General features: G+C 41.3%; 3 protein-coding genes and 2 long non-coding RNA genes across 10 annotated transcripts; 3 read left to right on the forward strand and 2 right to left on the reverse strand.

Annotated features, from left to right (window-relative positions):
• Positions 1-3,382: 3,382 nt before the first annotated feature.
• Positions 3,383-6,069, reverse strand: LOC120110281. The gene is made up of 3 exons (XR_005511122.1): positions 5,985-6,069; positions 4,805-4,839; positions 3,383-3,418 (listed from the first exon to the last, which is right to left on the reverse strand). It is a non-coding gene; the product is annotated as an uncharacterized LOC120110281 (long non-coding RNA).
• On the forward strand, positions 5,266-7,067 carry LOC120110279. Its single transcript, XM_039124818.1, has 2 exons — positions 5,266-5,722; positions 5,972-7,067. The coding sequence occupies exons 1-2, from the start codon at positions 5,568-5,570 to the stop codon at positions 6,366-6,368; spliced, it is 552 nt and encodes a 183-aa protein (XP_038980746.1). The 5' UTR covers positions 5,266-5,567; the 3' UTR covers positions 6,369-7,067.
• LOC120110278 lies at positions 6,553-15,255 on the reverse strand. 2 transcript variants are annotated; one of them, XM_039124816.1, is made up of 3 exons: positions 15,118-15,202; positions 13,939-13,973; positions 6,553-8,232 (listed from the first exon to the last, which is right to left on the reverse strand). In XM_039124816.1, exon 3 carries the CDS (start codon positions 7,483-7,485, stop codon positions 6,709-6,711), a length of 777 nt encoding a protein of 258 aa, XP_038980744.1. In that variant the 5' UTR covers positions 7,486-8,232; positions 13,939-13,973; positions 15,118-15,202; the 3' UTR covers positions 6,553-6,708. The 2 variants fall into 2 exon arrangements, with proteins under 2 accessions (XP_038980744.1, XP_038980745.1); XM_039124817.1 differs by lacking the exon at positions 13,939-13,973 and having other exon boundaries at positions 15,118-15,255.
• LOC120110280 lies at positions 9,610-12,863 on the forward strand. Of its 5 annotated transcripts, none has more exons than XR_005511118.1 (3): positions 9,610-9,895; positions 11,757-12,139; positions 12,272-12,863. It is a non-coding gene; the product is annotated as an uncharacterized LOC120110280 (long non-coding RNA). The 5 variants fall into 5 exon arrangements; XR_005511119.1 differs by having other exon boundaries at positions 11,789-12,139; positions 12,262-12,863; XR_005511117.1 differs by having other exon boundaries at positions 11,789-12,139.
• Positions 14,411-15,483, forward strand: LOC120110118. The gene is made up of 2 exons (XM_039124056.1): positions 14,411-14,855; positions 15,105-15,483. Exons 1-2 carry the CDS (start codon positions 14,701-14,703, stop codon positions 15,481-15,483), a joined length of 534 nt encoding a protein of 177 aa, XP_038979984.1. The 5' UTR covers positions 14,411-14,700.

Consider the following 15,483-nt stretch of genomic DNA (forward strand, 5'->3'; position numbering starts at 1 on the left):
TTAGAGAGTCCCCTCATCTTTTCTGGACGAGAGATAACCCTCACAACTTTATCCAAAAGGCGCCTCGTAAGGAAAAAGAAATGAAGACCCCTTATAAGCACAATCCTTTCCACTACTCAAGCAGTATGAAACTAAAGGTTTATGGCCCTCTTTTACATCATCACGAGATATTATCCACTTTAGAAAGTCCCTCCACCTTTTCAAGATGAGAGATACCCCTCATGGCTTTGTCCAAAAGACGCCTCGCGAGGGAAAGGGGATGGAGACCCCTTATAAGTACAATCCTTTCCACTACTCAAGCAGTATGAAACTAAAGGTTTGTGACCCCCTTTACATCCCTAACAGGAACTGTTGTAGAAAATAGCCTTCGAGGATGGAAAACACAATAAGAAAAAAAATATGCAAGTAAAGAAATAAATTTAAAAAAGAAGACATCAAAATTTACATGATTCATCCAAAATCAGGCTACATCTACAACCCAAAAACATAGAGAGATAATCCAACATAGAAAGCAAGGACATTGAATCCTCTTACAATATTTATCCCTTGGAACAAATATAAATGATCACCTGCTAGAACTGTAGAAAAATACCTTCACGTCACCGAAATCTTAGTTATTGCCACAGCCATCCTATAGCTTTCTATCTCAAATTCCTTACTTTATCGTATATACACCCTAAACCCAAGAGTCAGGGTTCTTAAATAACTTCCGGGCCATTGAGCGGACAAATCACAGACTCCAAATGTCTGTGTAACAGTGAGATGTTGCTGCAGTGATCCGAAACCTTATGAAAAACTAACTTAGATTTCTCTCTCAATATAGATAGCATTTTCAATTTCATTAGAAATGAGGATCCAGAATATTGTACATTGATCGACCAAACAGAAATTAAAGAACGATTCTTTTAGATTCTTTCTTTTTCTTTTTCTTTTTCTTTTAGAGGCAGCATAGCCATCACCTAGCTTTTATTTAGGGAGGAATTTACCAAATATATAGCCCTAGCCAGCAGAAAGGAGTTACCAACCAAGGAGAATAACGATAGAGGAACAAAAGTGATCCAATTAGGGAGAGAGAATAACTTGAATCTCTTCTGCCTCTAAGTTGTCTAAAAGGAAGTAGGATTAGATGGCCACCCTCCAAGATTGAGGCACGTCTTAAATATAGATAACATTTAGCAAAAAGAATAATAAATGGGTCGACATCTTGGAATTGGAACTGCAGAGAGGACATATGGCACTGACCCCTTTTTTTCGCAAGAATTTCGTTTGTACACCAGTTTGTTTTTCAAGGTAAGCCAAAGAAACACTCTCACCTCACAACCTTCCAAATTACTTTGTAGAATGGGGTGATCAAACCTCAATTATTGAGAAAATTATTGAGAAGATATCATCTCTGGAGAGTTTCCAAGTAGGAGAATCATCTATACATGATGGTCTAATGAGAGAAAGAAGATCGAGCAGGTGCACCAATTAAGAGTGTTGATGCTGAATGAGCGAGCCATGTAGTCTAATTCTCCAACAATGGGATCTCTGGTTCCAATGGGAGGCGATTGAAGTATTTTCCTTCACTGCTCTGGAGAAAAAAATATTATAGAGGAGAGCAAGCAGAATTGAAGCGACGCAATAATCTTCTAAAATCTGATTCAACTTCCATTGCCCAACTTAAATGCAGTACAATTCCAAAAGGCATCTAAATCCCTGCTGATATCTTTCCAAATTGGCGAGAGGTTGGTAAGGCTCTTCTTAACTCTCATGTCGAACCTTTTTCGGGAATAGTATGCACTCTTAATCTGTCTGAACCAAATGGCACCAAGTCTAAAGAGCATTTTCCATGCTCATTTGGCCAACAAGGCAATGAGCATGCCCAGCTTTCTCTTGAGAGTGGCAAATATTGTTTCAGTTAACAAGGCAATGAAATCCACTGATGCTCTTTTTCCTCTTCCAAAGAAAGGCTCTTCTCATTGGATCGATTTTGTTGATGACCCAATGTGGAAGCTTAAAACCAGACATAAAATAGGATGGCATGGCAGATAGAATGGCATTGATCAAGGTTACTTTGCCACCAAAAGAAAGAAGCTGCCCTTTCCAGGACGCCAATCTAGAACAGATCTTTTCCATAAGGGACATCCAACAATGCTTGGGTAGTTTCCTATCAAAAGTAGGCAAACCAAGATAAGTGCAAGGGAGAGAACCTTGCTTATAGTTCATAAGTATAGCAAAACTCGAAGCTTCCTCGTCGTCAATGCTGATGCGCAAGACTGAGCTTTTATGAAAATTAATCTTTAGACCCAAAGCTTCCTTAAAGCAAGAAGGATTGCCTTTGTGGCCTAGATGCTATCTCTCTTTTCGCAGTAGAAGAGAAGTGTATCATCTACAAAATGAAGGCTACGAGTACCCTTGAAACTCAACTTATTTCCAATGCCTTCAATAATTCTGAGGGAGCTAGATTGCTTGAGAAGTCGAGCAAGAACATCAGTAACTAAAATAAAAAGTGCCGGAGAGAAGCGGTCACCTTGAAGCAAGCCCTGTTTGTATTTGATCCAATTGCTAGGCGTGCCATGCACTAACACTGCAATGGAGGCAGAAGAAAGAATATTCTGAATCCAACCGAACCATCGGGAGGGGAAGTTTCTCACCCTTAGTACTGCAATAAGGAAGTCCCAGTTAACTTTATCAAATGGTTTTTCAAAGTCCAGTTTGCAAAGAACACCCCAGTGGCCTGTTCTTCGATAGTAGGCAATCATTTCATGAGTTGACAGGAAATTCTTGACGATGGAGTGGCCTTTGATGAAGGCAGATTGCGACTCATCCACCAAAAAAGGGAGGAATTTGGCCAATCTGGGAGCAAGGATCTTAGTGATGATTTTGAAGAGGTGATTGAGTAGATTGATCAGTATGAAGTCTCGAATGGAAAGCACACCCTCTTTTTATGGGGATTAAGGATGTAAAGGAAAAGTTCCGTCTGTGGAGATGAAGATCACCTCTATAAAAGTCCTGCAGCAATGCCAAGAGATCACCACTAATGAGGCTCCAATATCTGTGAAAGAAAGAGAAGGAGAACCCATCCGGCCCATGAGCCTTTGAACCTTCCAAAGAGAAGGCTGTATTCCTTACTTCCTCAGTGTTCAATTAATCTACGTGAGTGCTAAGATCAAGAAGACAATCTCCAAAGTGTCACGCCCCGAATTCGGTTCATGACACGGCCGTGCTATTGCGAACCCTTGCCCGCAATAACACGCAGCCACTTTAAAACTTTAAATCAATTATGAACAATTTCTTTCTTGAATGTTAACAAATGTTTCATCAATAAAAGATTGATTACAAAGCATCTAAAAATAGAAACATTTAATGTGTCATTTTCTTTTCCCCATAACCCTGAAGCATGTCACGCTCCTCGTTCCTAGCATCTCCTATTCATCTGTAAGAACATAAATAAATGGGTATGAGCTATAAAGCTCAGTAAGTAACCATGCATAATCTTATCTGATCAATCATAATATTTTTGTATGCCAATGCACTATTTGAAGAACAAACAGTTGTAATAAAGAAAACATTTCATAAAACAAACCAGTCATAAAACTATGCATGTCCATTTATGCAACTTCATAAACATGGCTATGCATTATAAAACTTTGGTCATTATCCCATGCTTTGAAATCCGTACTCGTCATTATTCATGCTTTGAAATTCATGCTCATCATTATTCATGCTTTGAAGTCCGTACTCGTCATTATTCATGCTTTGAAATCCATACTCATTATTATTCATGCTTTGAAATCCGTACTCATCATTATTCATGCTTTGAAATTCGTGCTCTCTGATGATAGTGCAGCTATGGTCACTATTATTACCCGTGACAAGGCCATAATCTTTACCAACTATTATTCCCCGTTGGCAGGGTCTAAGCCAAGCTACTATAACCCGCTGGCGAGGGTCGTATGCCGAGCTACTGTAACCCGCTGGCGAGGGCCATAATCTTTGCCAACTATTGTTCCCCGTTGGCAGGGTCTAAACCAAGCTACTATAACCCGCTGGCGAGGGCCGTATGCCGAGCTACTGTAACCCGCTGGCGAGGGCCATAATCTTTGCCAACTATTGTTCCCCGTTGGCAGGGTCTAAACCAAGCTACTATAACCCGTTGGCGAGGGCCGTATGCCGAGCTACTGTAACCCGCTGGCGAGGGCCATAATCTTTGCCAACTATTGTTCCCCGTTGGCAGGGTCTAAACCAAGCTACTATAACCCGCTGGCGAGGGCCGTATGCCGAGCTACTGTAACCCGCTGACGAGGGCCATAATCTTTGCCAACTATTGTTCCCCGTTGGCAGGGTCTAAACCAAGCTACTATAACCCGCTGGCGAGGGCCGTACATAGCGATCTGAGAGTTCTTAAAAACATATCATGCTTTTCATAAATCTTTTCTCATCGGTACATTGGAAAGTGAGTAATGACATCATGCTGAATAAAATTCATGATCATGCTGAAAACTTTATTTTTCTTTTCATGCATCTTTCTACCTCATCATAATAATGTGTAAATAATATAATAATCATTATGGATGCTATTTATCCAAAATCATGCAATCATTTGCTAACACATGTTGGATCATAATTTTGTGAAAATATAAATAATCATATACAATTTTATAATCAAATAGTCACAAGTATTTGATAAAACATAAGATTATATCCGGGTTACTTATATTTTCCACAATTCATATTCATAATTCCAATTCTATAAATAATACTTTTTCACCATATAAAACGTGATACATGATCCATAATGAGATTAAGACATGTTACTTACCTTAATTTGCCCATCAAATGCCAATTCTTCAAGACCTAGCAAGATCATTAAATTACATGTCACTTACATATTTAATTTCTATTTATTTATAATCTTAAAGTCATTTACAACCCATCCATAGGACTCAATTTCATTTTCGGGTCCATAGCCTAATTCAATTTCTGGTTCAGGCCTAAGCTAATTTCTGGTTTGGATTTGATTCCATTTCTAGTTCAGATCTGGGTCCGTTGCATATTGGTTCAGGTTTGACCCAATTTCTGGTTCAGGTCTGAGTCAATTGCATATTGGCTCAGATCTGACCCAATTAATGGTTCAGTAAATTCTGGGTTAAAAATTATTTAGCTCGGGCCAGGGCCCAGCCCGGCTTCAGGCTTCTAAATCCAAGTTTATTTGAAGCCCACTCCGGAATCAGGCCCACAGCCTCTTTTTTTTTTTTCTTTTCTTTTCCTTTTTTTTTCTTTCTTTTTCTTCTCTTCTCTTTCTTTCTTCTTCCATTTTCCATCCCGATCCCCTCCTCCTCTTCTCTTCTTTCCCCCCACGAAGCTAGGGGCGAGCTCGGAAGGGGGCTCGGGATGAGGCCGGCCCGAAGCCGGCGGCGCTGCAGCCAACCGGCGGTGCCTGCAGCGGCCGCGGCCCGGCTGGCCCCTCTCCTTCTCCACCTCCGGTGGAGGAGGTGGGTTGCGGGTACCACCGAGATGTAGAGGAGCCCCGCCGAAGCCGGTGGTGCCCGCGAAATGTACGGCCGACGTCCACGGTCAGCCTGATGGCGTCCATCATGCTTCAAGCCGGCAGCCACCCACGGTCAACAGGGAAATCTCCCTTCGGCCGTCTTCTCCGATCCCCTCCAGCGAAGATCACACCGGTTCCACCCCTGGGAACCAGATCTGTCCGAGCCGAGGGTCCTTCCGTGCATCTAAGGTAGGTTGATTCTTTACATCTTTAGATCTAGGGTTTTAATGGAAAGGGGAAGCCACTGTTGAGTGGAGGGGAAGGTTCTTCAACACGGGCCGTCAATGGTTTTCGGTCGATGGACCCAGTGCCGGATGAATGCCGCCCATGATAAGATCTTCCCCTCTACATCATCTCCCTACCCATCTTTCTCTGTTAATCCTCTTCTAGCTAGATTGGATCTAAGCTATTAACATGTAAATCATGAATGGGGAGAAGGGTTAGGGTTTACCTCATTCCGATGAGCCGTGAAGTATTCCCGGCGACTACTGTGCCTGCTCCGGCGGCAGAAGGTGATGACAAGCTGGAGATCCTCCCTCCTCCGGCGCCACTGCTCTCGGTCCGGCTCCTTGCACAAAAGACAAAGAGTAAGGGAGGTAAGAGGTGGTCGATGGAGTTCTCTGTGACTCCATGGGCTTTTGTAGCTCCTCATCCAGCTCGGAGGGGTGGGGGACCGCGGCTGTTAGGCAGTTTTAACTGCCTCAACAGCTGCCGTTCTCCACCGCCTTATTCCCGAAATCACCAGATGGACCGCCGACTTCGGTCCATCTGGTCCGGGGTTTACATTCTTCCCTCCTTAAAAGAAATTTCGTCCTCGAAATTTTACATACTTTAATCCTTAAACAAATGAAGATACTTAGTCTTTTATCTAATATTCCACTAGACTTCCGCTGCGCAACTTTGATTGAGCCCAACATATCAAAGGCTCAGTCTCAATTTGTATTAACTCTAACTTTCTCACTTAAGTGAAAAGATTCTTAAACATAACATCCATAAGAATAGCTTTTTTTTTTTTTTTTTAAGAGAGATGACATCACATAAAGACTGGTTCAATTCTTATGACGTGCATTTTAGAGGGTTAGAAACCCAGAAGATACAAAGGTGTCAGAAGATTTACAATTAATTGACACCTGGCCTTCATGGCATTATCTAGGATGATATTTGTCACTATTTGATCATTTGTACCAGCATTCTACTGAGTCAATGCAAAAGCTGAGCTTCCGATTTAGTAGGTTCCGAATCATTCTTCTTTTTATTTGGACAATCCCGTGCGAAATGTCCATGTTGACCACAAGTGAAGCAGACTCCCATCTTCTTAAAACAAGGCCCCCATGAGTCTTGCCACAGTAGGTACAGACCTCAAACCTCTTCTTCTTATTTGTACTACTTTCAAGGTTCTGTGGCCTGTCACTCAGACTTTCTGTCATCTTGAGTCTCTTCTGGTCACTTCTTTCTTTTTCTGATCTCTTCAATTCGGCTTCTAATTTTAGAGCCCTTTCCAATACATCCTGGTAACTAGTGAAAAGCAGAACAGCCAACCTGGACCTGATCCCATATCTCAGGCCTTGTTCAAACCTATTAGCTTTACTTATCTCTTCCTCCATGAACTGAGGACAAAACCTGCCCAATTCATTAAACTTGCTGGCATATTCCAATACTGTCATATTCTCGGTCTGTTTCAGGGCCAAGAATTCGTTCTGCTTCACCAATCTCACTGACTGAGGAAAGTATTGGTTGTATAATTTACCTTTAAATTCCTCCCATGTCAGTTGTTCACCATTTCCTTGAACAGCAGCCTTCATAGCTATCCACCAGAACTTAGCGTTTCCTTTGAGCATAGGAACCGCCAATTTGACCTTGACCTCCTCGGGAAATTGTAGGGCATCATACATCTCCTCTATCTCCCGAATCCAAGCCTCCGCAGCCAAGTAATCAGCACCTCCCTCAAACATTGGAGGGTGCAGCCTCCGAAATTTCTCATAATAGGTATCGGTAGACGACACAGGTCGGAAGGAGAGCTGCGTCTGCTGCTGCTATCGAAGAAGCTGTGCCACTACTTGGCATACCCCAGCAAGATTTGCCTGAGTAGCTACAACATTTGGGGCTGGCCTAGCTGGCATGTTGGTAGCTTCTTGGGTTGATGCTTTCACTCCTTTCCTTTTATAGTTAGCCAGAACTTCATTCTCGCTATCACTCATCGTCACCTATCAAAATATAGTATTAATCATTATCCATTTCATCACATTATATATATATATGTATTTAAATATATATATAGAAATTTTCTCTTATTATTATTATTGCTATTATTTTTATTTATTTAATATTTAAAATGTCATTATTGTTCTTACTGTGACTCCAATCATGTGAAAGCTAACTTAGCTACCCATTCCCATGATTAATTTTTAAAATTTTTAAATCATGGTTAAACTTATTGCTCTGATACCACTAAATGTCACGCCCCGAATTCGGTTCATGACACGGCCGTGCTATTGCGAACCCTTGCCCGCAATAACACGCAGCCACTTTAAAACTTTAAATCAATTATGAACAATTTCTTTCTTGAATGTTAACAAATGTTTCATCAATAAAAGATTGATTACAAAGCATCTAAAAATAGAAACATTTAATGTGTCATTTTCTTTTCCCCATAACCTTGAAGCATGTCACGCTCCTCGTTCCTAGCATCTCCTATTCATCTGTAAGAACATAAATAAATGGGTATGAGCTATAAAGCTCAGTAAGTAACCATGCATAATCTTATCTGATCAATCATAATATTTTTGTATGCCAATGCACTATTTGAAGAACAAACAGTTGTAATAAAGAAAACATTTCATAAAACAAACCAGTCATAAAACTATGCATGTCCATTTATGCAACGTCATAAACATGGCTATGCATTATAAAACTTTGGTCATTATCCCATGCTTTGAAATCCGTACTCGTCATTATTCATGCTTTGAAATTCATGCTCATCATTATTCATGCTTTGAAGTCCGTACTCGTCATTATTCATGCTTTGAAATCCATACTCATCATTATTCATGCTTTGAAATCCGTACTCATCATTATTCATGCTTTGAAATTCGTGCTCTCAGATGATAGTGCAGCTATGGTCACTATTATTACCCGTGACAAGGCCATAATCTTTACCAACTATTATTCCCCGTTGGCAGGGTCTAAGCCAAGCTACTATAACCCGCTGGCGAGGGCCGTATGCCGAGCTACTGTAACCCGCTGGCGAGGGCCATAATCTTTGCCAACTATTGTTCCCCGTTGGCAGGGTCTAAACCAAGCTACTATAACCCGCTGGCGAGGGCCGTATGCCGAGCTACTGTAACCCGCTGGCGAGGGCCATAATCTTTGCCAACTATTGTTCCCCGTTGGCAGGGTCTAAACCAAGCTACTATAACCCGCTGGCGAGGGCCGTATGCCGAGCTACTGTAACCCGCTGGCGAGGGCCATAATCTTTGCCAACTATTGTTCCCCGTTGGCAGGGTCTAAACCAAGCTACTATAACCCGCTGGCGAGGGCCGTATGCCGAGCTACTGTAACCCGCTGACGAGGGCCATAATCTTTGCCAACTATTGTTCACTACCAGAAAACACGCGTATAGTGACGAAAAATTAGTGACGGCCCATTATCAGTCACTATTTGTGACGGATTAGTGACAGACAGAAATTTGGTCACCGTGGCGTGAACTTAGTGACAGATTAGTGACTGACCGGTCACAAAATACGCGGGTAGGGTGGGCGCCAAAATTTAGTGACCACCGTAGTGACGGGATATCTGTCACAAAACTGGTAACCGAAATTGCAACAAGACAGTGACAAATTCACCCGTCACAAAAATCGTAACCCAAATGTTTATAAATTTTTAAAAGGTTATTTTTGATAGTGACGGATTATTGACAGAAATTTTCGTCACCAAATTTAATGTCTAATTCCAAAAATATTAAAAATAATATTTTTAAGTAATTATAAATTTTAAAAAAAAAGATAAAAGGAGGAAATCTAAAATGAACTAAGTGTGCCGCGCTTAATTTCTAATTCCCCGACACCCCCCCCCCCGACCCGCGCTTAATTTCTAATTCCCCGACCCGCCCAGCGCCAACACCAAAACCCTAGCCCCTGCAGCCGCCCCTCAAGTGTCTATTCCCTCAGCGTCTCTCTCCCCTCTCCTCTCTCCTCTCCTCTCCTCCGGATTCTTCGCCTCCCGAGCCCCCTCCTCCAGACCTCCGCCTCCGCTCTCTCCTTCCCCTTGCCGACTACTTCCGCCTCCCCATCGACGGCGACTGCGGCGGCTCGACGGGGCAAGAAAGATCCATCTACGCGAGGTCAGATCCTCTGCTCTACTGAGGTAAGAAAGATTCATCTTCCATGTATTAGCTCTTGTGTTTTTTTCCGTTTTCCCTTTTTGTTCTTTTTCTCCTCGTTTGTGGATGATCGAAGTGTTTTCTGGTGGGTCCTTTTGATTTTGGTTAGGAAGGGCATTCTTGATCATTTAGGTTTTGGTTCTGTTCTTGGTTTTTGATATCTGAGATCTGGTTCTTGATGTTCTCTGTGTGGATTTCTGGTATGGAGCTCTTGAAAGTTGGGGTTTTTTGATGTGGCGCAGCCAACAGCAACTAAGCCGCCTTCGCTTGGAAAGTCAACGATTTTTCTTACCATAGGCAGGCTTTTTGATAACTTTTCCTTGTTCATCAAGAATCCAAGATCTCTCCCTTTTCTTTCCCTCAGTTTTTTCTGCTGTGTCCATGTTCTTGCGGGACTTCCTTGAAAAGAAAACGGTTTTTTTTTTTCTTTTTTGGTTTAGAAATGCATTCATTTCCTCTGCATCGATCCCTATATTGAGAAATTGATCGGTTTTGTTTTTTTTTTCTTTTAAAATTATGTCCCTTGTTATTAATTCTCCATCATAGATTCATAGCTCGATCTGTTTGCGTTCTAAATCATCAGGGAGAACAATAATTGTGGTTTTGATTGAACAAGTAAAGAGCCTGGTTTAATATCCGGTTTGATGGTGGTTTTCTTTCATCTTCTTGAAGTGTTTTCTGGGCTTTGTTCCTTTTTATTCGAGAGGGTTGTTTGCATCTGGCCGGAGGTCAAAAGTTGATGGGGATTGGGGGGCAGACGGGCAGTTCATACCTGCGTCTGGAAGTGAAAGTGTTAATGCCTTTAAGAATTAATCTGGTTGAGTCTTGTCTGTTCAATCCCGGTCAATTGGGTGACAAGATTCAAACTTGGTCTAGCACAATGCAAAATAGTGTAGCGGATTATACGGTTCTTTAACATGATACGGGTATGGTTTTGCATTTGTTATCAAACTAACATGTAGTGGATTGAGTGATCAAACTAAGAGATTATTTTCTTCTTTTTGTGTCATTGGTACAGGTATGGTTTTGCATTTGTTTAGTCCCAATGTCAGTTTTCACAGAGTCATGCTGTTGATTCTGGATGTATGATCCATTTTTATTATATGCTTCATATTTCATTGTGCCCTTCCAGAGAAAATAAACCATGCCAGATTAATTTCTAGGGCCTTAACACGAGTCATCTTGGATCTCAATAAACCAACATCAACATTTTGCCTCATTAATCTTGCCCATAAGCCCTCCTCCATTAACCAAAAAACTATTCCAGATTTGCTAATGATATCAAGAACATATTACATTGAACAATAGTCACGTGACTTCAATCATATGCATTCTTTCTTCAACTCAACCACTCTAAATAACAGCATTTAAAAAATCTATCACACAACTACCAGGAAATTTCTTTTATCACCACCATCATAGCACCTAAATTAAGGTTCTTGGTTCAACATGACCAACAACTTCTTGCCTTCAAGACCGCAGTTCGGATTCACCATCAATTGTAAGTGTTTCTCAAAAATCACTCATTGATTTTTACCTTGTTAAAAGAAAAAAGTCGCAAAAAATAAAATAAAATAACAATAAGGAAGTCCCAATTTCTTAAATTTCTCCCAACTTTGGGAATATCTTAAATTCTACAAATAAGCACTGCATTTAAAGAAGTACTGACAAGAACAAAAAAAATTACACAAAGCAAGAAGCTTTTTTTTTTTCTCAGGCACAATAAACCTGTATTGCAGTCCATATTTTTACTTATATTTATGTCCTGTGGCATAAGCACTAAGTAGCATTTAATTTGGTAAGTTGGTCTGACTTTGAATTATTATTAATTCTTTCCTCTTGCAGAATTTTATTTTAATTCTTCAATATCCAAGCAGGTTGCAAGAGTGTTTGCCACTAATCCAAATAAAGTCTGAACCACAGCTAAAAGAAAAGGAGGAAAAAAGAAGCATCCAATGTTGAAATTACAAGTTAGAACAGCATAGACTTGTGGATTAATTAGGACAACAAACAGTTATGACATGATCAGATGACTACTATAAAGAGAGATAATATTCTACTTTAAAAAGTCTTTGTTATTGATCTTCTTACTGGTATACAGATGTACTCATTTTAATTTAATTTTTAGATCTTCCAGAAGTTTGCTAAATTATATAACAATGCCTTTGAGAAAATCAAGATCGAGTGCTGTTGAGAAAGCCTTGTCTCCTGAAGAACAGCAAGCAAAGGTAAACATACTCATTTTAACCAACTAAATGCTTCTATTTGTGCCTCTTAAGTTTTATGCATGACATCTTCATTCCGAATTTTGGTTATCACTTGAAGCATCTTATAGTGTTCACTTGAAAAGCATCTTATAGTTTTCACTTGAAGAAGGAAGGGAAGCTCTCGTCAACTGAGTCTGCAGTGAGGAAGGCAGAGGATGTGGTGAGCAGCATGCTGGCCAAGGGTTAAGGATGCCCTCAAGAGAGCTAGGTCCTTTGACGAACGACACCATTTTATGTCCGGCGCCTCAGCTATGGCTTTAGTCCCCTGGAGGATCTCACTGGAATTATTGGGCAATCATCATCCTCTTCTACCTCTACAAGTCAAGCTCCAGAGCTGTACTCGCGTGAAGATCTTCTAGGTATTTTTGAGCACTAAAAGAAAAATGGCAAGAGAAGGTTCTTCAAAAGATGAGAGAAGAGATTGGCTTTGGACCATGGCGGCAGAACGGGGGGTAATGGTGATTCTGGTTCTGCTGATCATGCTTCATTATAATTTCTTTGGCCTTAGATGATAGGTCTTTGCATTTCTAGGAGGAATGAAATCTCTGTTATGACATACTTTTTGTATTTTAATTTTGATGGATTTAGGACATGTTGATGCCTATTTTGAATGACATGTTAAAAAACTTGTGTAATGTTGAATGCCTTTGCTATTAATGATATTATTATTATTATTATGAGCCAATCAATGTACCAAATGTACTAGATTATTGGAATGTGATCAGTGATTAAATTTGCTTACTGAATTGTTTACCAAGTATTGTGACGAGCAGCCATAAATTTAGTGACAGAATTTTGATTACTAAAAATTGATTATGCTTAGTGAGTTGTGACAAATTAGTGACGATAACCTTGTCACTAGATCAGTGACGGAATTAATAACAAATTTAGTGACAAAATTTGTGACCATGTCTGTGACGACTAAATTTGTCACTGAAGGTTGTGACAGATCAGTGACCAAATTTGTGACCGAATTCTGTGACAAATCAGTGACCAAGTTATCTTTGTCACTAACTCAATGACTGGTTAGTGACGGGAAATACATAATTCTTAAATATTTAATTTTTGGATTTGTAATGGTTTAGTGACGGTGATTCTGTCACGGAGTTTAGTGACGGGAATCGCCACCGTCACTGAGAATTTAGTGACGCGTGTTTTTGTAACCAATTCAGTGACGGAAGCTCCGGTCACAAATTTCGTATTAGTGACCGAAAACATGGTATAGTGACGGGAATTTCCGTCACTATACGCGTGTTTTCTGGTAGTGGTTCCCCGTTGGCAGGGTCTAAACCAAGCTACTATAACCCGCTGGCGAGGGCCGTACATAGCGATCTGAGAGTTCTTAAAAACATATCATGCTTTTCATAAATCTTTTCTCATCGGTACATTGGAAAGTGAGTAATGGCATCATGCTGAATAAAATTCATGATCATGCTGAAAACTTTATTTTTCTTTTCATGCATCTTTCTACCTCATCATAATAATGTGTAAATAATATAATAATCATTATGGATGCTATTTATCCAAAATCATGCAATCATTTGCTAACACATGTTGGATCATAATTTTGTGAAAATATAAATAATCATATACAATTTTATAATCAAATAGTCACAAGTATTTGATAAAACATAAGATTATATCCGGGTTACTTATATTTTCCACAATTCATATTCACAATTCCAATTCTATAAATAATACTTTTTCACCATATAAAACGTGATACATGATCCATAATGAGATTAAGACATGTTACTTACCTTAATTTGCCCATCAAATGCCAATTCTTCAAGACCTAGCAAGATCATTAAATTACATGTCACTTATATATTTAATTTCTATTTATTTATAATCTTAAAGTCATTTACAACCCATCCATAGGACTCAATTTCATTTTCGGGTCCATAGCCTAATTCAATTTCTGGTTCAGGCCTAAGCTAATTTCTGGTTTGGATTTGATTCCATTTCTAGTTCAGATCTGGGTCCGTTGCATATTGGTTCAGGTTTGACCCAATTTCTGGTTCAGGTCTGAGTCAATTGCATATTGGCTCAGATCTGACCCAATTAATGGTTCAGTAAATTCTGGGTTAAAAATTATTTAGCTCGGGCCAGGGCCCAGCCCGGCTTCAGGCTTCTAAATCCAAGTTTATTTGAAGCCCACTCCGGAATCAGGCCCACAGCCTCTTTTTTTTTTTTCTTTTCTTTTCCTTTTTTTTCTTTCTTTTTCTTCTCTTCTCTTTCTTTCTTCTTCCATTTTCCATCCCGATCCCCTCCTCCTCTTCTCTTCTTTCCCCCCACGAAGCTAGGGGCGAGCTCGGAAGGGGGCTCGGGATGAGGCCGGCCCGAAGCCGGCGGCGCTGCAGCCAACCGGCGGTGCCTGCAGCGGCCGCGGCCCGGCTGGCCCCTCTCCTTCTCCACCTCCGGTGGAGGAGGTGGGTTGCGGGTACCACCGAGATGTAGAGGAGCCCCGCCGAAGCCGGTGGTGCCCGCGAAATGTACGGCCGACGTCCACGGTCAGCCTGATGGCGTCCATCATGCTTCAAGCCGGCAGCCACCCACGGTCAACAGGGAAATCTCCCTTCGGCCGTCTTCTCCGATCCCCTCCAGCGAAGATCACACCGGTTCCACCCCTGGGAACCAGATCTGTCCGAGCCGAGGGTCCTTCCGTGCATCTAAGGTAGGTTGATTCTTTACATCTTTAGATCTAGGGTTTTAATGGGAAGGGGAAGCCACTGTTGAGTGGAGGGGAAGGTTCTTCAACACGGGCCGTCAATGGTTTTCGGTCGATGGACCCAGTGCCGGATGAATGCCGCCCATGATAAGATCTTCCCCTCTACATCATCTCCCTACCCATCTTTCTCTGTTAATCCTCTTCTAGCTAGATTGGATCTAAGCTATTAACATGTAAATCATGAATGGGGAGAAGGGTTAGGGTTTACCTCATTCCGATGAGCCGTGAAGTATTCCCGGCGACTACTGTGCCTGCTCCGGCGGCAGAAGGTGATGACAAGCTGGAGATCCTCCCTCCTCCGGCGCCACTGCTCTCGGTCCGGCTCCTTGCACAGAAGACAAAGAGTAAGGGAGGTAAGAGGTGGTCGATGGAGTTCTCTGTGACTCCATGGGCTTTTGTAGCTCCTCATCCAGCTCGGAGGGGTGGGGGACCGCGGCTGTTAGGCAGTTTTAACTGCCTCAACAGCTGCCGTTCTCCACCGCCTTATTCTCGAAATCACCCAGATGGACCGCCGACTTCGGTCCATCTGGTCCGGGGTTTACACAAAGAGAGAACTCCAATTGATGGAGATTAG

The sequence above is a fragment of the Phoenix dactylifera genome, chromosome 3 (assembly GCF_009389715.1).
Source record: "Phoenix dactylifera cultivar Barhee BC4 chromosome 3, palm_55x_up_171113_PBpolish2nd_filt_p, whole genome shotgun sequence".
NCBI lineage: Eukaryota > Viridiplantae > Streptophyta > Magnoliopsida > Arecales > Arecaceae > Phoenix > Phoenix dactylifera.